This window comes from Acomys minous (genome assembly GCF_964271855.1).
Source record: "Acomys minous genome assembly, chromosome: 4".
NCBI lineage: Eukaryota > Metazoa > Chordata > Mammalia > Rodentia > Muridae > Acomys > Acomys minous.
Window position 1 is genome coordinate 84,198,462 of NC_140486.1, and position 21,831 is coordinate 84,220,292.

Genomic DNA, 21,831 nt, shown 5'->3' on the forward strand with positions numbered 1-21,831 from the left:
CTCTGCCTTTCGGTTTATCTTGATAGATGCTTATAAAAGAAGGACCACATGAAACTGAAATCTGCGTCAGGACACAGTGAGGGTCAGGTTTGCAAAATCAATTGTGCAGCTCTTACACCCACTGCACAGTCACACATATGTCCCTTATTACCCAGTGGAAAACCATTAAATGCACAGTAGTTTTGCCAAGTGGCGTTAGCATTTAACAGCTTCTTCGTTTAACAGCTCCAACTCTCATTATATTTTGCCATGTGGTACATGGGAGTTTTATGCGTTTAACAGTTTAGGGAGGCTCTATGGTGTTTTCTTTTCGTGCATTTTCATCCTTTGGTTAGACAGTATCTTAGCAAACTTGGTCCCTACTGATGAAAGGAGTCAGAATCCTTGGGAAGAATGGAAACTGAGAAGGGAAATGGATGCTTCAATCCTCTTCAAACTTCTTTGGTATTCTCTCTTTATTAAAAACTGAAACTAAGTTACTGTGAAACTGTAGGTCAAAAAAAAAAGGTTTATCTGCAAACTATTAGTCTAAATACAGTATTTATCATTTTAAGGACTTAATTCATATTGAACTCTTTCTTGCTTAATAAATGCGGCACCCAGAAACTTAGTACTACAGCACACAGTAGGAACTCAGTGCTACAGCACACAGTAGGAACTCAGTATTATAGCACACTTAGTAGTAACTATAGCGCAGCAGATCTGTTAGGGAGAGGGTAAGGACCATTTTACCATTTGCATATGTAGGAATGAAAGCATTTGTCATGCAAAGCACAGTGGAAATCAAGCTCAAAAATCAAAGGACTCTCAAATTTAGGCTGCAACAAACTTCCATTTCCTCTACCCAGCATTGATTGTGTGTCTGTGGGAGAAAGAAGGGTGCCTCACCCTCCAACAGACCTAAGAAGGTAGCTGCCCCCTTAAACAAGCTGAAGCAGGGGAGTAGATGCCATCAACTGTTGCCGCTTTCAGAAGGGAAGCCAAGCATCTGTGTGCGGCTTTCCCCAGAGTATTGCACTCCCCACAATCCTGATGCCGAACACTTTTCACTGGATAAGCATCTATGTTTTTCTGTTAAAAGATTTTAGCACTTATTCTGGAACCCCCACGTGTGTTTTCTCCTGGAAAAACAACTGTATTCCATACGTGAACGAAACACCTGACAATCACAAGATGTCTCTGGGGCTGGGCAAAAGTGGTTATTATAGCAAAGGCAGCCTCTCCCCTGGCGGGAGTAGGAAGGTGATGAGCCCTGTTTAAATGTGGACTTGAGGAAGGGGCTGTTACACACAGGCTAAATTCCCTTTAAATTAAAAAAGAATATATTTGTTCTCGAAGAAACAGAAAGATTTATCTTTCAGCGACTGCAGGAAGCTTTGGATAAGGAGAGAAATAGTTCAACCCTGGTTGCTTAATATCAAATCGTTATTTAAGAGAATGAGGCCAGGTTTTGGCATTGTCTCTGCTCAGAACTCCAGTGGGAGTTACCGCCAAGCCATGGGGAAGAAGGCAGAACATGACGGGGCTCCCTGGGGGTTATTATTGTTATTATTATTATAAAAACAGATGTGTTTTTTATTGGAGGGGAAGGAGAGCGGTCCCAGCCCTCCATTTGGCTCTTTAAAAAAAAAAAAATCACTCACCTGACTTTTGTTTGCAGCCACTTTGGCAAACAGGGCTTGAGACACCTTGGCCCTTTTCATCTCCTGTTGGATCTCGTCATAAATGGCAGCTGTGATGTTGACGTTGGCGCCGTCCACCTTAATAGGGAGGTCTGTTGTCGGTGTCGAGGTTTTGGCCTACCAAGAGACCATGAAAATAATAATTTAAAAAGTGCTGCATTCAGAGCAACCATCTGTGCAGAAATTATCAGAGGGTTTCAGTCAGCTGATGCCAAACCACATTAGCTACAGAGGGACACTTCCTGTCCATTATTCTAATCAGGTTAATTGTGATTGGAAATAATTGCAATGCATTCCTATAGGACACTCAGAATCCTGTCAGCTCCTGCCTCCCCTCACGGTACCCTGGTAGCTCACAGGTACGAAGGCAACCCTGGGCACCAAAATCTGTCCTCTATCTACAAGCCAATGAGCAAAAGAAATTCACCTTTTTCTTTGTTAAAAAAAAAAAAAAGACACACCTTACAAAACAGTCAATTCCTCAGGAAAAAAAAAAATACCGAGTAAATGGGTAGAGGTCTCTAAATAATAAATTATTACTCAATTTAATGCACTCCCGCGAGTGCCTCTCATCCTTTATTAAGGCTTCATGTATGTTATTTGAGTATGTGCGGTTCCCGTCATTACTGTCATTATGCTACCTAGACAGTCACCTAATTTCACCTAGGAAATCACTGGAAATGAAACAAAATTTCATTTCATAAGACTCGGCTTCAGATGCCGTCCATGCGCAGTTTTCATTTTCTTAAACTCATATTGTGGTTTTATGCATTCTGCCACGCTTGTTTTAATTGAATGATTTCCCATTAGCTTCGGAGACAAATGAAGGACAACGCGCAAGGTGCTGTGCTTCCTGGGGTAGGAAATACCCTAAGACATCTGAGTCAGCGTGGTCCAAAAGCCTGCCAGGGAGGCATTGCTTAGTCTCATCCCAAAGCTGCCAACCTGGAAGATCCAAGCAGATTTCCTAACTCAGGGGCAAGTCAGCTCCACCCTTGGGTGCATGGGGATTGCAGACTAAATGGGCCCCAGTTTGATTATTTTTGTCCTCACTCACCCTAAAAAAAAATCTCCTAAAAATCTCCTAAGAAGAATGAAGTCTGCAAATCACGATTTCCCTGTAGTGATGCCCAGAGCTGCCCTCCCCTAGGCTGGCACTTAGGCAGGTCTGATCGAAGACAGCACACAGTTGGGGCACAGCCGACCTGTGTGGGGATGTCGTACGCCTGGCTTGCCTGCTCGACGTCCCCATGGAGGCTTTGGCTTCCCGAGAGAGCACAGTGGCATTTGCCGGCTTCCTTTTCCCACCCCATCCCAACTTCTTTGCTGGTTACTGACAAGTCATAGTGAGTGTAATTTATGGGTTTCTGTGTGCAAGACACTCTAGGAAGACTGTTAACCTCTGTTTTCTCTTCTAACTCTTGTCAAAAAAAAAATTCAATAGTGAGGTATCAGTATTTTTCTTTGCAAGTAAACGCTCTGCAATGACAGCTGTCTTAACTTGGTAGAGAGGCCATGCAACAGTAAGGGTGTTCGACGAACACCATGAACTCAGGCAGTTTGGGCTCCAGAGCTTTGGCTCCATTATGTGACTCCACTTTCACACCGAGGAGGCTGCTCAGGCAACTATCTTCTTCCCATAGCAAGCCAAGCCTCTAGTTTCTTCAGAAAGTTCTCTTTTCTTCTCCAAATGCCTTATTCACCCACTGTGCCCTCCTTGCCTGAGGACTCTGAGAAATGATTTGTGTGGGGTGGCTGGTGTATACAAAGTCACTGGCTCCAGATGAGGGCCACTGCGGCTCCCACCCACATCCCTCCTCAAACAAGAGCTGTGTGGAAATTTGCATCATTCTTTTTTCCCCAGTTTTGAGACAGAGTCTCATGCAGCTCATGCTGGCCTTGAACTTGCTATTTGACTGTTGACCTTGAATTTCTGATCCTCTTGCCTCTACCTCCCTAAGTGCTGGAATTGCAGGCATGTGTCAGTGTGCCTGGTTTTCTGCTGTTGTTATTTGCAGAAAGTGTCTTTATTATTGAGTTATGTCAGAAAGAATTTTCAATACAGAGGTACAATGGGATGTGCGTGGAACGTTTGAAAGCATATGATAACTTCCATTTTTCCCAACCTTCAGCAACATATAGAGAATAAAATGGCAATGAACGTACAAACATGGCTCTAGGGTTATAATCCTCAAAAGCATGTCTGCATATTTCATATGTATTTTCAGAAATAAAAAAACTGCAAAAATTAAGTGGCCAAAGTCCTACACTTATCCCTAAGGGAATCTTTACCTAAGAAATTTTAAGGTTGGTTCCTAAATCAGACAAGAAAAATGTTGTCCTAATGTGAAGCCGTATTAAGCTGGTCAGGCTTTGTAAATGATTAGGTCTGTTGAAAGGCACCCAAGATACACTCTCATTAAAAAAATATTACAAAGACACTGAAACCAAACCAAACCAACCTGTGCTGTTTTCTAAGGGGTACAAGTGGCCTCCTTCCAGGAAAGTTGCCTGGCTAAAGGGACAGGGAGTAGAAAATATGGCTGGACTCCCCGAAAATGGCTGAACAGCTTTCAAACATGCAGAAATACTAATGAGTTTATAAGCAGTCAATAATGAAAGTTATCAATGTCCCAACAACAGTTCGCCATGTATTCCCCAGTATTTAAAGAGATATAAATGAAAAGGCTCCTTGCACATGTCCAAAATAAGCAGCAGACATTTTAACAGTAAGTATGACTCATAATTCACTAAAGACTCAAGTGCCAATAATTCAATTGGGCAGGGCAGGACAGAAAGTGGCCTTCAGTTCCAAACCTACTACGGGGTACAAAACCATAGAGTCAAGCTACGTGGGAAGAAACTGACAACATCCTCCCTCATAAAGGCTCTAACATTCCTACCACAATGAAGTTCTGATTCTCTGTTTTATCAGCTTCTTGGAACTTACCAGAGAACAAACTAGTAGGAACAAACTATAGCATCTACGCAAAGCAAACTCTTGTGGCGAAGCACTCAGCTTCCGGCTTTGCACAAGTGGGGATGCACCAGTTGACTGGCTGGCTTTGAGACCCATCACTCAGAATTGATGCCACCCACAGAATGGACCGAGTTTTTTTTATCTGTGTCAACAAAGTAGGGGAAAACTAGGGGCAGGAGGGGTTAAGTGAGAGACTAGTGGCTTACATCTGAATTGGAAATGCGCCCTGCCTTCCTTGAGTTCTGAACACTTAAGAAGCATGCAGACAGGAAGGCCAGAAGTAGTTCCCAAATCCTAGGAGTGACAAAAACTATTGCCTCCTGTCGCCAGGACCCATGGCTCTAGGCCAGCTACTGCACTCCCTTACACGCAGAGCTTTCCCACTATATCACTATTTCTTAAAACTTCTGAGTTTATTTTTCACAGGGGTGGAGGGGGGTGGGGGGAAATGGAAGATAGGTGCACATAAGTGCAGGTGCCTAAGGAGCCCAAGGTGGTCTTGGACCCTCCTGGAGCTGGAGTTACAAACAAAAATAATAACCAATCTCAACTGCTGTGCCATCTCTCCAGCCCTCTATTTTGTCCAGCACTTGAACTGCTGATTTTGTCCTCATCCACCCACTGGCCCCACCCCCATCGAAATAAGCAAGCGATGTAAGGGAAATAAAGTGCTTGTTATACAAACTTGGCTTCTACATACCCCCTGTTTCTTTCTTCTTCTCTTGTCCTGTCCCCCCCCCCCCAACCTGCTTATGTGGAAAAATGAGACTTTTCTAAAGGGAAAGGAATGGGGTTACCACGTGATACAGCCAGGGCTGTGACCTTTGACCTATTCGATAATGTCTCTTGGTTTTAAGGGAGAACAGAACATTGGAGAGGCAAGGGGTTTGTAAGTGAAGTGTGGCGCAGACAGCTCACCTGCGGGGTTCGGGAGGAGCTGGGACTGCTAGAGGCCGAGGAGACCATGCTCACATTGGGGTTCATGCTCCTCTCTCGCTCATCTTGGTAAATACGATCACGCTCCACTTCAGGCAGATTGAGGAAGTTCTGCATGGCCCTTAGGTTTACTAGAAGAGACTGGGACGCGGTCCTGGGGTCTTCCTCCTTCCGCAGTATCTCTGACAGCAACCCCTGGTAGGGTGGGCGGGGAAAAACAGGCAAAGTCATGTCTGCAGATTCACAAGCATGGTTTCCGTGTTGCGGCCTACTGCCCCTCTGTTTGTTTGGCAGAGCCACCTTGAGCGGATATCGGGAACATGTCTAATCTCTTAGGGCTCGGGAGGAGTCTGCGGGAAGGTGCTCCCTTCCCTTTTAGGGGCTGCGCCTTATTTTAGGACTTCTATTCTGCCACCTCATCACCACTGTAATAATCCTATGTGCAGCAAAGCCAGCAAGCAAGGTAGGCGCTGCGGAGGAAATGTGGAACTGCAATTACCACCAGGTGCCTCCCGCAAGTATTTCAGGAGCTGTTAGAAGCCTCTCTGCTTGAAACTGGGAACTCTTGGCAGTCCTGCCTAGCTTTACAAATCTGCCAAGTTTGGTAAATTTAGTTCCGACATTTAAACAGCATGGGAGATTTACATCGATTTAAAAAAAATAAAAAGTTTGGCTGAATTTCTGTATGACCGGACACTGATTTCAATATAGATGTTTCCTAAGGCAAAAAAAAAAAAAAAAAAAAAAAAGAAAAAGAAAAGAAAGAAAGAAAGAAAGAAAGAAAATGAAAGAAAAGAAAAAGAAAAAAGAAAAAGTTAAAGAAAAAGAAAAAGAAAGCAAATGGCTGTAACCTGTCAACTCTTTGATAACTTTTCAACCTTCATACACAATGGTTATGCTTGGCACCCCAGACTTTTGTCGGGTAGCTCTAATCTTGAGTGATGAAAATGTGGTCCCAGCAGCTAAGGACTTGGGCATGTTCTAACTGTAGTGTGGATAGGCTGAGGCTTTCTGAATATGTGGCTCACCCAAAGCCAACACCCTAGTAAACAGTGTGGCCTAAGAGGGCAAGCTAGCGTGTGGGGGCTCCCCTTTGCAGGGCATTGTGACCTCAGAATTTAGGACTCTGTCCCCAAGAAGATCTAAGGTGTTAACCCTGTAGCTTTGAACAGATACGGCAACTCCACGTCCTGAGAAGTCACTTGCCTGACTCTAGGAAAGGGCAGCTGGTGCCAACGCCAACAACATTGCACTGAGGGGAACTAATATAAGTGCAAGAGACACAGCTCACATATGAAAACAGCAGGGGACATGAGGGGTAGATCGATTCTCTGTCTGGTCAGAAAGCTGCAGGTTACGGTGGGCATTTTAATATAAATTACTGTATAGTAATATAGTACAAAAGTGCCACTTATAAGAATGCACGCATCACACATATATCAACATTTCAAAGGAAGTATAATCATCATTTAAAACATCACATGAGGGCTGGCAAGATGGCTCCGTGGGTATGGGTGCTTGCCTGCTGACCTCAGTTCAATTCCTGGGACTTACATGGTAGGAGGAGAGAACTGACTTCTACAAGCTATCCTGACCCCCACATGTGTACTGTGGTACATGCATGGACATGTATGGGCGCACACATACACACTACACACAAATGCACAGACACATAAACAAATCTAATATTTTTTTTGAAAATCACATAAAACAACTATCCTGCAAGAAAACTATCAGTGGCATGCCATCTGCTCGCTCTGCACTTGGAGGTCACCTTATTTTGATTAGAGAAATCCTAATACTTGGGAGAAGTGCACACACAAACATAGCTAGGAAGCGCATGGTGACCCTTGTTTGAGGTCAGAAGGTGAATAAGGACAAAACACACCACACAATACAGCTAGAAGAAATGTTAATGTGCGTGTGTGTGTGTGTGTGTGTGTGTGTGTGTGTGTGTCTGTCTGTGTCTGTGTGCTAGTTAGTATGTGGGCATGCACATATGTGCTCCAGGAAAGAGCAAGGTAGGTGGTGTGTGTAAAAATATCCTCCTGCTAAAATGATTAGAAGAAACTCCAGATCTCATGGCATGCTTTTAGAAGCAACAAGTGAGGCCCCTGTCTTCCAGGAAAGCATTATGCATTCCGTGAATCGATTCTCCTGCTGAAATGAAGAGTCAGTTGTGCCTTGGGTTGCCCTACTTCCCATTTTAACTGAGCAACCTGAAATAGACATAATGGATTTGCCTCAAAGATTTTCTTTAAAAAAATAAAATAAAAGTCTCTAAATTAATACGAGGATAGGAAGTGGATTTTAAATTGCTTCCAATTTCCAAAGTCAGTAAGACACCAAGACTGATATTTTCTGAGCTTTCTTCCATGATGACTCATGTACAGGAAGAATGAGCTGCCCCGCCCCCACCCCGCGCTCCTCTCTCCGGCGACCTACCTACAGTCAGTACTATACTGATGACATTTCGAGGTCCTCATGGAAATCCTCACTAAGATTATAACTCAAAACATCTCAAAGGCAGAGTTTACCTTGTTCTTCCTCCACGAAATTATTTTCATGAGTAGTTGCAGCAAAGGCTTTTACTTATAGCGATATGAAATAGTGATATTAAAAAAAATACCATTCTGCCTTTCACACGAACTCTGCGCCCCATTTTTGACTACATCCCCTGAATGGGGAGGCCTGGTGGCACTCAGAGGAAGGATAGCAGGCTACCAAGAAGAGACTTGCTACCAAGAGAGCATATACAGGGGGAGGAGGTCCCCCTCAGTCACAGTCATAGGGGAGGGGGAAGTAGGGGGAAAGCAGGAGGGAGGGAGGAATGGGAGGATACAAGGGATGGGATAACTACTTAGATGCAATATGAATGAATGAATTAAAAAAATAAAATAAACATAAAAAACCATTCTAATGTGTCACACCTAAAAACTCTGCTTGTAGGTTCCCAAACAACAACAAAAAGGTCATTAGAGATTGTGATGTGCTTTTATTTATTTCTTGAGTTTACTTTATGTTTTTTACTCTATCTGTCATGTGCAAGATGGCATTCTAGGAAAACTCAGGCATCTCTCAGGGCAGTGTACACAGAGCATCCTTGAGAATGGCTGCTGGTCAGTACCACTGCTGAAGCAAAGGACCTACAGCCCACTTGTATTTTTTAAAAATATATTTTATTAATTTATTCATATTACATCTAAATTGTTAGCCCATCCCTTGTATCCTCCCATTCTTCCCTCCCTCCTGCTTTCTCCCTACTCCCTTCCCCTATGTCTGTGACTGAGGGGGACCTCCTCCCCCTGTATATGCTCATAGGGTATCAAGTCTCTTCTTGGTAGCCTGCTATCCTTCCTCTGAGTGCCATCAGGCCTCCCCATTCAGGAGACATGGTCAAAAATGGGGCCCCAGAGTTCACATGGAATATATTGCTTCCGTCGAGTAATTTACCTAATTGCAGATACAGTCTCAAATGAGCAGGCTTGGCCAGTGTCACCTTCATATACAGGCTCCAGAAAATTACAGCATTGTTCCAGATCCTTTACCTCAACTCTCATCAGGATGGCAGTGGTCCCAAAGTGCACTCTTTTTAGTGGGGACATTTTCAATAGTAAGTGACTAACAGGAGTGAACAAGACCTTAGCTGTTTTGTTCTGATTTTTTTTTTCACATTGGCTACTTATGTGCCTTTCACTACTGTAAACTAAGACTTTAAAACTGTGGTCTAAATTCTGCAGACATCATACAGGTGAGGTGAATTCAATTAGGTAAAAATCTCTCTCTCTCTCTCACACACACACACACACACACACACACACACACACACACACACACCCCAAAATGTCCAGCCTCTCACACCCACACAAACCTCCCCACTACCCACTAATTATCAAGATGAGTAAATGTTTATCATATTGAATCTGTCTTGAATGGAACATAAATTAATAATTTATCTCACATAAATATTTCTAAAGCCTTTGCTACTATGTCATCTGGCATTTTAATTATCAAGCAGCCAAGCAGGAGGTGTCACTTGGACACTGCCATTGTGCAGCCTGAGATATAGACAATGTGGTGTGGCACCTGGGCTCTGAAAGAAAAAAAAAAAGAAGCTTTTCTATCAACAGGAAGGTCATGAAAAGGAATTAATAAATTAGCCAGAATATGGCTTATTAAACTTTCATATCAGTAATCATATTAAAATATACTGCGAGTATTGAGTAAAATGGCTATTAAGTATTTGCCTCATTGTAAGCAATAGAACCTTCTCCAGAGAGGCATAACAGTTCCCTCATGGTGTTAGTCTACTTTCATAAGACAAGGAAACACGTTGCCTGCAAGAGCCCAGGTTGATATTAAGTGCACAAGTCCTCCACAATAGTTTCCTGGTGTTTTGTTTTGTTTTGTTTGTTTTGGGTTTTGGTTTTTCAAGACAGGGTTTCTCTGTGTAGCCCTGGCTGTCCTAGACTTACTTGGTAAGGCCAGGCTGGTCTCAAACTTACATTGATCTGCCTGCTTCTGCCTCCAGAGTGCTGGGATTAAAGGCATGTGCCACCATGCGCCCCAGCAGTTTCCTGGGTTCTAAGTAACTGGAAAAGAGAGGTTTAGGAAAAGAGAGCCTCACGGGGCTTCCCCATGGCTTCTTGCTTGGGGAATTTACAAGTTTTTCAGTCACAGAAAAAAAAAAATCTGTGGAAACCCTAAGCCAGATATCTCCCCTCAACTGTCCAGGGAACCGCCAAACTCGGCATACTTGTCCCAAAGAAGAGCAGCTCCATCAATTCCTTTCTCATCACGAGTTGGTAAAGAGATGAGAAAGGGGTGAAAAGACCAAAAAGAGAAAGATCCTGCATCCCTCGAGTTTTCTGCATGATAGGAGGAAGGTTTTATAGGAGCACACTGTAAAAGGTGGTGGCTGAGTGTGGCAGTGCACGCTAGCACAGCAGTGGTCCCAGGCTGAGTGTGGTAGTGCACACTAGCACAGCAGTGGTTCCAGGCTGAGTGTGGCAGTGCACACTAGCACAGCAGTGGTCCCAGGCTGAGTGTGGCAGTGCACACTAGCACAGCAGTGGTCCCAGGCTGAGTGTGGCAGTGCACACTAGCACAGCAGTGGTCCCAGGCTGAGTGTGGCAGTGCACACTAGCACAGCAGTGGTCCCAGGCTGAGTGTGGCAGTGCACACTAGCACAGCAGTGGTCCCAGGCTGAGTGTGGCAGTGCGCACTAGCACAGCAGTGGTCCCAGGCTGAGTGTGGCAGTGCGCACTAGCACAGCAGTGGTCCCAGGCTGAGTGTGGCAGTGCGCACTAGCACAGCAGTGGTCCCAGGCTGAGTGTGGCAGTGCGCACTAGCACAGCAGTGGTCCCAGGCTGAGTGTGGCAGTGCACACTAGCACAGCAGTGGTCCCAGCTCCTTCAAGGCAGAGGCACAAGGACCATAAGATGAAGGCTATCCCTGGGTCAAGCAGTGAGACCCTGTCACAAATAGTCACAAGGTAGACAGAAAGAGAGATGGGGAAAGGAGAGGGGAGGAAGGGAGCAGGGGAGAGGACAGGAAAGAAGGAAAGGAGAGGGGAAAGGGAAGACAACAGGAAAATGACAAACGTCATAAATCCAAATTTTCATCTAGTACCATCTTGGTTCAACATGACTGACTGTGGGACTGGAGGGAACAGGCTTTGTGGAGGAAGTGAAACAGGGTCTAACTGAAGCTTTAAATAGGAGCATCACCCGCAGGGAGAAATGATGCTACAGCCAGGAAAGGGAAGAACAGAGGCCATGCTTTTTCCCAGACAACCAAGGGAAGTTGGCTTTCTTGGGTGAAACACTGATGCAGTGCTGTAGGGACACTGTGAGGTGGAAATGACAGCGCGCACTAAAAAGCTCTGAAGGTCCTGGTGTCTACACAACACCAAGCAGCAGACACTGCCCCCCAAATGAAGCGATATTAGGTAATCGGCTCAGCCTTTTTGTCACCTGCAACAAATTAGGCTTTCAATATGCAAAACATCTTCCTTCCAGAAAAACAAATGATCATGATTCCACTTAATTGTAATTTAATGAGGCATAATTTATTTTTTAAAGTGATATACACCAGGTGTGGAGGGGGAAAGTGGGGGAGCCAAAGCCTGGTGTTTGTCTAAGAAGCAAGCTAGCTGGAGGCCGTTTCCATTCCTATAAATTACATAGGCGGCTGCTCATGGCTGTTGAAATGGGAGAGAAAAAAAAAGGCAACTCGTGGTGTCTGTGTATTATTCCAACAGATAGAGGTAACTGGATCCAAAAAACAGCTCACTGACTGCGTACAGCCAAGGGTCTGAAAGCACTGGGATCCGCTTAGACCCCACGGGCAGGGAGATATGAGAAGGCGGCCTGAGCCTCTCTCATGCACCACTGAGCTGAGATCCAGGGAAAACCAGAGTCCAGACTACTTTAGGAATACACAGGCTGGCGGTGCCAGGAAACAGAAGCCCTACTTCCTCACAGCATGCTTCTGCCGTTAATGCTGAGGTCGGCCAGTAAATTACACAAGGTAGTTGATGGCAAGCCTTTCCAGAAATCAAGTGACATCTCTCTTGACAACCTATGATTCAAGAATATAGCACAGGGAATCTGAAAATATATGTGTTTGCAATGGCACGCTGTTTGAAGCAAATGATGTCATTAAGCGATAGGAAGATAAAACCAAACAAGCAAAAAACTCATAGGCTCACTCGCATTTTTCGGAGTGACATAACAGGAAGTCAGGGACAGAGGAGCCTTTGCCAGGGACTTGGGCCACTGCTGCATACCCCCTAGGGTATGACCTGCTTATGGCCCCTCCCACTGAACGCAAGGAGAGAGGGAAGGCCCTCTCTGTGATGCTCATACTCCACTAACCCCCCCGGAAGCTTTTTAACCAGCCTCAATTTTCACACAGTTCTGATGCCTGCGCTCAGGTAACAAGAGAAAATTATCATTGATATCATTATTGTGCCCTCTTAAGAAGGCAGGTAAAGTCAAATTCCTAGTCCACATAGCAAACTCCACATAGCAAATTCCACATAGCAGAGACTCCCTAGGAGCATGACAGAGCCCTGAAGCCAGGGGCATGAAGGAGGATGTTGCTGGCAGCCACTGTTTAAAAGGTACCCAACCTTACGAAGCTGTCTCTCTCATCCCACTTCCTCCTAGATGCTCTGCTTACGGATTATAGCAGATTTCCCATAATCTACAACTGTACTATGGCGCTGGCTGTTGAAATTCATTTGGGTAGTGCTAAAAATATTCACCCCACCCCCAACTCCCAGAGCTCTGCTGAGCCACGGAAGCCAAAGTACTTAGTCTGATTTGAATAAAATGTATACTGGGCACAACAATGGCAATTTGATTTTTATTATTAAAAGTGATGTGCTAAATCCTCAAAGAAGATGTCGTTATCGCATTAGTTTAATAAAATTTCTCTTTTATTACAATATTTCTTTATTGAGAAAGACAGCCTATGCATGTCGTATTTTATAGGATGGGTTGGATAGAATTGAACACCTAAAGGGAATTAGTGTAGTCTGCAAATAAAAATGCACTTACAAAACTAGCCATCACAGGCCAGCGAGCAATCATTCAAAGCACTAAAAGGCTAGCTATATATGCACACAGGTAGCCCTCCTTCGGACTGAGGGGCCCAGGACTAATTAATTCAGTCTCACATTTATACCTCTCACCATTTTTTTACATTGGCTGCTCTAAAAATGATATTTCCCCTATTATATAAAGTCACTGGGGGGGCTGACTCTATATAGTTTGTGCCAGATGATATGGAGAATGCAGGCCTTTAAGAAAGCACTTAGGGAGGAAGTCTCATCTTGGATGAGGAGTCTACAGCAGGCGCTACCAGGCCGCCCATTGAATGAAGTCTAACTCACAAAGCACTCAAGATCATTTTATTCAACCTACTGAAAGCAATCGCTGATTCTGAGACCTTGCACCATGTAAATCCCTCTTTATACGCCTTTATATGCCTTAGAACATCTTACACCTTAAGCCTGCAACTTATAGCAGAAATATTTGCGTCATGGGAAACCTTCTTCCCAGTGCATGCGACAAAACTGGACCATGGAACCTGACACCTCAGAGTAGATTGCACGTGCAACACATGATAAATGAATACAGCAGCACATTCTGACAAATCCTTAAAAGAGCTTGTGCTATCCTAAATTCAACACCTCTGTCCAAGCCACAGGTGGGCACACCCAACAGAGGAACACCCAAAGCCCAGTTCTTGTCATGTCTGCCGTTTTTAAGCTACAAAATCTGTATGCGGTGGACCTATTTGATGGACAGCCCCACATCTTTCTTTCTTGCCTTTGCTCTGTCTTGTCTTTGGGAAGTGGAGAGCACTACGACAGGGATACGCATGCACATTCAAAGGCAATTTTTTTTTCTTCTAAACACATTAGCACCAACGGCAAAAGCAGAGGAATGAGCAGGAAACACTTTGCCGGTGATGCACTCAGTTCTGGACACAGACAGGGCTTCTATGCACACTGCAGGAACCAGACACCATGGCAACCTCGTTCATAAAGTGCCGGGCCCTGGGTATCCTGCAATCCCACCAATGTTCTATGATACAGCTGTTGGTGACCCTCTGTCCACATTTACTTGTTTGGCTATTTTACCGCAACATTAGCAACGCTAGTGCTTTCCAAACACAAAACAAAACAAAAAGCCCCGTTACTGGTTATTTCTATCTCAGGTACATCAGATGCTTTTAGAGGTAAATAAAGCATTGCAGTAGCAGGAGATGTCCTGCAACACCACAGTACTGTGCCCTTCCCTGCTGTAAGACTTAGGTATTGACTGCTATTCCCACCAGGATGTAAAGCAGCTGCTCTCACCTGGTTCATGTGAGATGCGGCACTTAGACTGCACAGCAGAACCAAGGGTCTGAAGATGTGTGGCCTGCCTGTACCACCTTGAGGAAGGGATTGTGTCTTTCACCCGCTACTCTATGATAGCAGAGATGGTTGAGAGTGAGGTGAACTAGGAATTCAAACTTCTTGGGTTCAGAACTGGGCTCTAATTAGTCACTGATCGATTACTTTCCCTAGGGCAGATTTCCTAGCCTGTAGAACTGAAATAATTCTAATTTCCCTCAGAAGGTTGTCTAAAGCACTACTATGCATACAGATGTGAATAGAGACTACAGTGAATGCCAGCTATCACGTGACACTGAGCATAGCATCCAACACAGTAAACATCTGTAAAATGTGAGAATGACTAGAACATCTTGAAATACATTACATGTAAAGCTTTGAATATTCAAACTATGTCAGCTAAATCTTGCTAAATATTTTCTCATACACGGGGCAAAATTATATAAACAATAACTTTTAGGAAATGGGATAATTAAAATTACTTGGGATAGAGAAAAATATAAAGAAGAGTAATAATAATATAAAGTGAGTGACTAAATGAGCTTTTCAGATAAGTTGAAATTAAGATAGTAACTATTGTTGGATATGATGGCACAAGCCTGTAGTTACAGAACTTGGGGGTTAGAAACAAGAGGATTGAGAGTTCGAGGCCACGGAAAGCTACCCAGTATATTCACGGACAGCCTGTGCTACATGAGGCACTCTCTCAAGAAACAGCAACTGCCAAGGTACAAACTGTATACTTCAGACAGGTAAGCAACTTTCTTTCCCTATGTAGCATTGAAATAATTTAAAATAAGCCTTAATCTAAATAATTTAAACATGGGTCATAGTTATCGTTGTATCCTAAAGTTAATTTCATAGCTCTAAACCAATTTTTATAATTAATTAGAATTTAGAAGATATCAACGTGTTTCAATTATAGTATGAATACGATTTTATAAGGTCTTTTTTGTCTCTCTCTCTCTTTCATGAAGATTTTGCTTTAGCAACACATCAACCTAGAGACGGGCATGGTGTGTGCACAAGGATGTGGCTACCAGTGATGATTTTCAAGGAGCTCCAGGCGGGCATGGTGCTGGAGTTCAGAAGTAGATGCCATAGTCTATAGTGATCATTTTGGGCACAAAAATTATAGAGATATTGAAACTGCTTGGAAATGTTCAACTGATTGCAAAATGAAACAGCTGTATTTATGTCACAGTGTTTCTGGTCTCTAGAACTCACTTTCAATCGTCCAGTTGATCCCCAGCCAATTGGTCCTCATCTCAACCAATGGCCATGAAAGGAATACTCCTTGAATATACTGTTCTAGTGCTTAGTAACTAAACAACGATGGAAAGTGTATGTAACGAGATCTAAGGGGAGTGCTTCCTGTTGCTTGGTAAAGTTTTTACAGAACTGAAATATGACCCAGGACTTTAAAGATTGGTTAGAGAATATGACGGTGGACGCTCACACCAGAAATCCAGGTTCTCACTAGGACGTCTTCAGGAGAGGCAGCTACAAACACTGAAGGTGGAGATTCGCGCTCTGTGTGAGGTGAGTAGAGCAGTCCTTGGTAGACAATGGTGAAAATGACCTACAAAAGTATCGCTAAAATGGAATCTATTTCCTAGTCACGGAAACTTTCGATTTCCTACAATGAGTCCAGACATGACCTTGTAAGGCCAATGGGTCAGGGATGGGAGACAGAGACAGGACAGCAGCCATCGTGTTGGCTTACTCTGAGTCTCTGTTTTGTGAAAGAGGAGGAGATTGAATCTTTCTATCTTCTGGTGTCTATAGTTTCTATTTCAGGTGGACTGGAGAGGGGGGTGGAGTTGTGTGGTTTCCAACCTCCCCTTTGCTAGAGACACAGACAGAGCAAGCTCTGAGCCTGTACAGTTTAGTCCTTGACCTAACCAAGCCATGGCTTTTTGGCTGAGGTTGTCTAAAAGGTGCTAATTAGCAATATTTATATGTGTAGGAGGTGCTAAAATAAGATTGCTATCTAGAGAGCCACCCCTTCACGTCATCCAATAACTTCGAGACACTGCTATCTTGGGAGATATTAATATTATTACAATCTTTAAATCTGAGAATTCCAGCCAGTGATTTTGAAATGAAAGACTATTTTATGAAGTAAGCAAGGCCATCTCTCCACACTTTATTAATTTAATGTTCTGAAATCAAAAGAGGGCATATTATTTACTTCAAAACTCAATAACATGTTCATGCCTGATCTGCAGCATTTTGTATTTACAGCCCACCTTTCAGGGAGTGGACTTCCTTTTTCCTCGCATGTTTCCTTGTTATTTTATAACCAGCTCACTGGACCATGGAGTCAAGACCCTATATTTACTTTGTGGTCCACGACTTGCAAAGAGCCTGGATCTCAACTAGATACTGAGAAATAATCAGCTGACAAACAAGATGAATATCTCAGAGGTAAAGTTTTATACAAATATAAACTGCAATATATAATGAAATTATGCCCATCTCTGGCTAACAATATGTGTAAATTGAACAATGAAATTCAAAGACACTTTTGGTCTCCTCCAAAAGTGACTCACACTAAGACACACGAGATTTTGGAGCTAAGATTTTTCCTGTAGTTGTTAAATATCACTGTCCTTCTAACTGCGTTGTACTAGATCCTAATGTTTAACAAGAATTTAGAAATATTAACCCTAACAGTTAAGGGCGTGTATATATTCTAAACACTGTGTAAATAAAGCTTAAATCATACAGTGGTGTTTGCATTTTCGGCAGCTGGCCCCTCCTGCCAAATATTCTGATATATCATTCAATCTAATTTTCCAATCTGCTGAAAACATTCTCCAGTTGCTGAGTGACTTCATAAATTGTATTTATAACCCTGTTCTTAGGTTTCTTCAAATGATGTGGCTTTGATGAATAAACTGCAGTTTTGGGGTTTTTTTGTTTTGTTTTGTTTTTTTGTTTTCTTTTTAAAGTCTCATAAAAAATAAAAAGTAGTCAAATGAAGACAGGTCAATCAGATGAGTCCCCTCAGGATTTTCAGGGTCCTGTTCTCCATCAGATAAGGCCAGGGCACGTGCACTGCTTCTCCAGGGAGACTTCTGATAAATGTCCATGAATTTTCATTAAACTGATGTAGCAGGACACCAAAGCAGAGACCCACTTTTCTAAAGGAGCACTCACATCTATTTTTCTATCAAAAATATGTTTCTAAGAAGCGGCTCAGCGAGTCTTATGTCACCTTCTATGCTACAGGAAAAGAAAACTGATGGGCTGAATGAACAACAAAGCTAAGAGTCATCTCATTCTCACAGGTGCGACCTTCTCACTGCCACCCATGTAGGGACGTAGGGACATAGGGACGGTCCCTGTGCTCTGCCGCCAACTTGAAGGGAAGAAGATAAAGGATGCTAGGGTCACTTTACCTTCCCCTTTCTGGCACTGCAGTGCTCTCCCACACGTGCGGCAGAGCATCCGGTCCACTGGATTTGCCCTAGTCTGGATCAAAGCCCCCTCTACTTCATTTAACAGATTTGCTCCGACGGACGGTCTCGGAGGAGAGGCAGCGCTAGTAAATGGGGACGTCTGAACATATGAATATGTAGGTCATTGGAGTTTTTAAATAAATTAGAGAATAGTTGATCTATTAAGTAAAAGTCACTGTACATATTTTATGAAGCATTACTTATTATAGGTCAGCGGACACCAGTAATATTAAGTCTTGAACACTTCCATGAGCCTTTCGCCCTTCAGAAGCCTCGGCTTGATCGTCTTCAAGTCTAGACTTCACAAAGAAAATGGAATGCTTAAACTTAGGATTCATCATCACGTTGAAATATGCACAGACACAAATGCAGTAAATAACCAAGTGACCTAATTTTGTGTCCACAGACCTAATGAGAGAAAGGTGCCAACTTAAGAGGAATTCAAGAGACAGATGCAGAAGAAAACATGCAAACAAAAAAATCAAAGCCTGACAGAAATGACCATTCAACAGACACCAGAGCACTGGACAAGGCCAGGGCCGGGAGGCAAAGCTGCTTGAAACTCATATTACCAGCAGGTCACAGCTCAGAGTAGTGAGGGGCTTCTCGCTCCAGGCAGCAGGGGTAGAGCTATTAAGGCCTCAGATCCCACTTCTCCCCTGGATCTCAGTCCTACTCATCCTCACATTCTCTCATTCCTAATCGCAATCTCTCAATCTCTCCTCCCCATCCCCCACCTCCCTCCCTCCACTCAGTCTCAATAATACTACTTTTCATCCAAGGAACTGAAGACCTACAGGGCTTCAGGTTTAAAATAACTACGGTGATGATGTTTTCAAAACCAAGCAGCAGAGACAAGCCCCATATGGCATATGGCAGTTGCTCTGTGGACTGTATGGGCATCAATCTGATTTTGCTTGCATGGCATGACCAAACGTCAGTTACGTGGAAATGGCATGGACCTATAATCCTGAGGTGAAGATTCCTATGCCAGAAGAATGCTTCCGAGGGAGAGTGATAGCAGATAACGAAAGGGGGAAAAAAACGAACCCAGGCTGTGTTAGAGCCTCGAAGTGACTCAACAGAGAGTTCTGAAGCATCAGAGCAATCTCTCCCACAGAGCTACAGGCAGTGGGCTGTCATTGTGTGGCTCCTATCACACACAGCAGCTAGAAAGCCTCTCCACCTCTCTGCCAATGAGAACAAAGCTCCCAATATCTAGAAACCTAAGGACAGTCCTTTTTTTTTTTTTTTTTTTTTTTTTGGTTTTTCGAGACAGGGTTTCTCTGTGTAGCCTTGGCTATCCTGGACTTACTTTGTAGACCAGGCTAGCCTCGAACTCACAGCAATCCGCCTGCCTCTGCCTCCCGAGTGCTGGGATTAAAGGCGTGCGCCACCACGCCCAGCCAGGACAGTCCTTTAAACAACAAATCCGCATCAAAAGCATAAGCATGAATGTGGGACCTCACGAAGAAAGCAAGAGCATTTGTCAGTATGTTCTTAATTCTTCACGTGATACAAGTTTTTGTTGGTATACAAGAAGAAAATAAAATAGAAAATGGAAAGTAAGTAAAAGATGACTGCTGCTGAAAGGTTATCTATTTCTAAATCTAGAAGCCATGAGTGTGACACAAAACAAGGTGTTACCAGACGTATGCATTAATGACTTTGAAAGACATGGATGAAAATTAAAATGTGCTGTGATGGCGCACACCTTAATCTCAGCACTTGGGAAGGCAGAGGCAGGCAGATCTCTGTTGAGTTTGAGGCCAGCCTTGTCTACAGAGGGAGTTCTAGGACAACTGAGGCTACCCAGAGAAATTGAATAAAAACAAACACAAACAACAAAAAAATTAAATGCATTACAAACTAGTAGGTGTGGGGACGACACAGGAAGACAGTAGGGAAGGGGAACAAAGTCTAGTGCTGTGTCAGCATTTAAGTACGAAGATGCCACAACGGCCTCTATAAATAACGTGCACTTTCACATACTGTTTACTATAGGCATGAGGTTTTCATCTGGAACTCTTAAGAGCAGGCAGACAAGGTTTTTATGTTTATATTCATGCTGGATTGATGAACGTTTGCAGATGACTTTAGTTTCTGCACACCTACACACACACCTAAACACGTGAGACCTCTTGCTACATCTCCAAGCAGAAATCCAGGGACACAGAGTGTCATGTCACTTTTTATTAGAGTTAATAACAGATGAGTCCTGGAGATGTCAATTAGTTCTGGGAGATACTCAGGCACATGAGAGTATGTTACTCATCAGGAGAGCACCTGAGATGTCTTGGGGTGCCTATCAAAAGCGAATGGTTCTAGCTATGTACACCTAAGAAGTTAACATTCTTTCTAGAGAAAGCTTAGCAAGTCATTAACCATATTTACACATGAAATTTACCTGGCAAGTTACTCTAGCACCCAGAAATGTCTGATTCCACTGAAAAAAAAAAGCCTCACCATTTGGAAAATCCATGGCTGGCTTCATGGGGTACGCTACACCCATATTTCCCATTTAACAATACAGCTGGTAAGGCCAGCTGCCCATTTGTGCTGTTGGTGACTGCAGCGCACCCGGCAAAAAACAATCTGCCTGTTGACCTCCTGCTCAAGTTCAAACTACGTCATTCTGTCAATATCATCTACCTTGATTAGGCTGGGCTTATACACACCAGGTTATGATCCCAGAGGGATGAAAAGCTTTCCCAAATTAAAAGCAGAATTTAAAAAGGAAATACTCATACACTCCTATGTAGTTTCCGTTTGATATCCTCAAGGCTGGCCAGGGAACTCAGGCACATGTGGATTGAAAGTAAACGTTTCTTTCTGGGTGTAGCCATCTTACAAATTTAATGGCAGGAGGAAAATAGTAAAATGTGTTCTGTGCTTCAGTTGGGCCATTTTATAACTTGGCACTTCAAAGGTGGCAATGCCAAGGAAAATCGTTAAAGCCATAAAGAGAGCTATAAAGGGTTCCTCATGAGAAGACAAAGCCTCCAGAGGTCCAGGGCCTTGGCACAGGACACCCTCTTCAGCAAGACTGTCTGTCTATTGTCTTGTCTCGTTGTGAGTCTTCCCATATGCTTTATGCTCTTTGGGTAAAAATGTATACTGAATTTACTTCGAAAACCCAAAGTAGTACAACCGTGCTTTCGATTTTACCTTTAGCCAAAAAGAGCTGGACACATAACTAGGCAAGAAAATGTTGGCTAGGCATGAAATGTCGATCCATGCACAGGGATGCTAGACTAGAGAGCACACCCGCACAGAGGAGTGCAGAAGAGAGATGTACCCCTCCACTTCGTATTTTCAGTCATGGGGGACATATTTTATCCAAGGGACCAGAGCCATTCACGAACTCAGTCTAGGCAACTACAGACACACAAATGTTATCTGAGTCTCTTAAGTCACAAGAAGATGTGTGGAACATGTGCGGGTCTCCCTGAGTGCAGTTTCCAAGTGATGGGAATAGGCTTTATTGGGAACGGAATGTAAAAGGTAGCTATGAGCCAAGGGAGCAAGAGTTTGCACGTCTGCTCTTTTTCTATACCTACCACATCAATACTGAGCCCAGAGAGCCCCGGTGCCTCTTCTTTGCTGCCAGGCAGCAGTTGTCCAACCACTGTCAAGGGCGCCATCATTACTCCATGATCCTCTCCGAGGCCACAAAGCACCACTGTCTCAGGTTGACTCCCTAGCACATCCGTGCTCTTCACCTGCCTCTGGTTGCCTTTTTAATACTCAGTTTTGCAAGAGCGTTGTGCATCTGCATCCTGAGCAATCGATCGTTGCTTACCCGTGAAGTGCTGGCTCTTCTCCTCGCCACGGTAATGAGCCTACACTCTGAAA

At 43.6% G+C, this 21,831-nt stretch overlaps 1 protein-coding gene across 4 annotated transcripts in view; it reads right to left on the bottom strand.

Moving 5' to 3' along the window:
- Positions 1-21,831, bottom strand: part of SATB2 (SATB homeobox 2) — a 185,807-nt gene that overhangs the window by 50,108 nt on the left and 113,868 nt on the right. For all 4 annotated transcript variants that reach the window (XM_084780227.1, XM_084780224.1, XM_084780225.1 and 1 more), the window contains 2 exons: positions 5,581-5,793; positions 1,644-1,799 (listed from right to left, as the gene is read on the bottom strand). In XM_084780227.1, the coding sequence (XP_084636353.1) occupies positions 1,644-1,799; positions 5,581-5,793 (369 nt within the window). The remainder of the gene's footprint in view (positions 1-1,643; positions 1,800-5,580; positions 5,794-21,831) is intronic.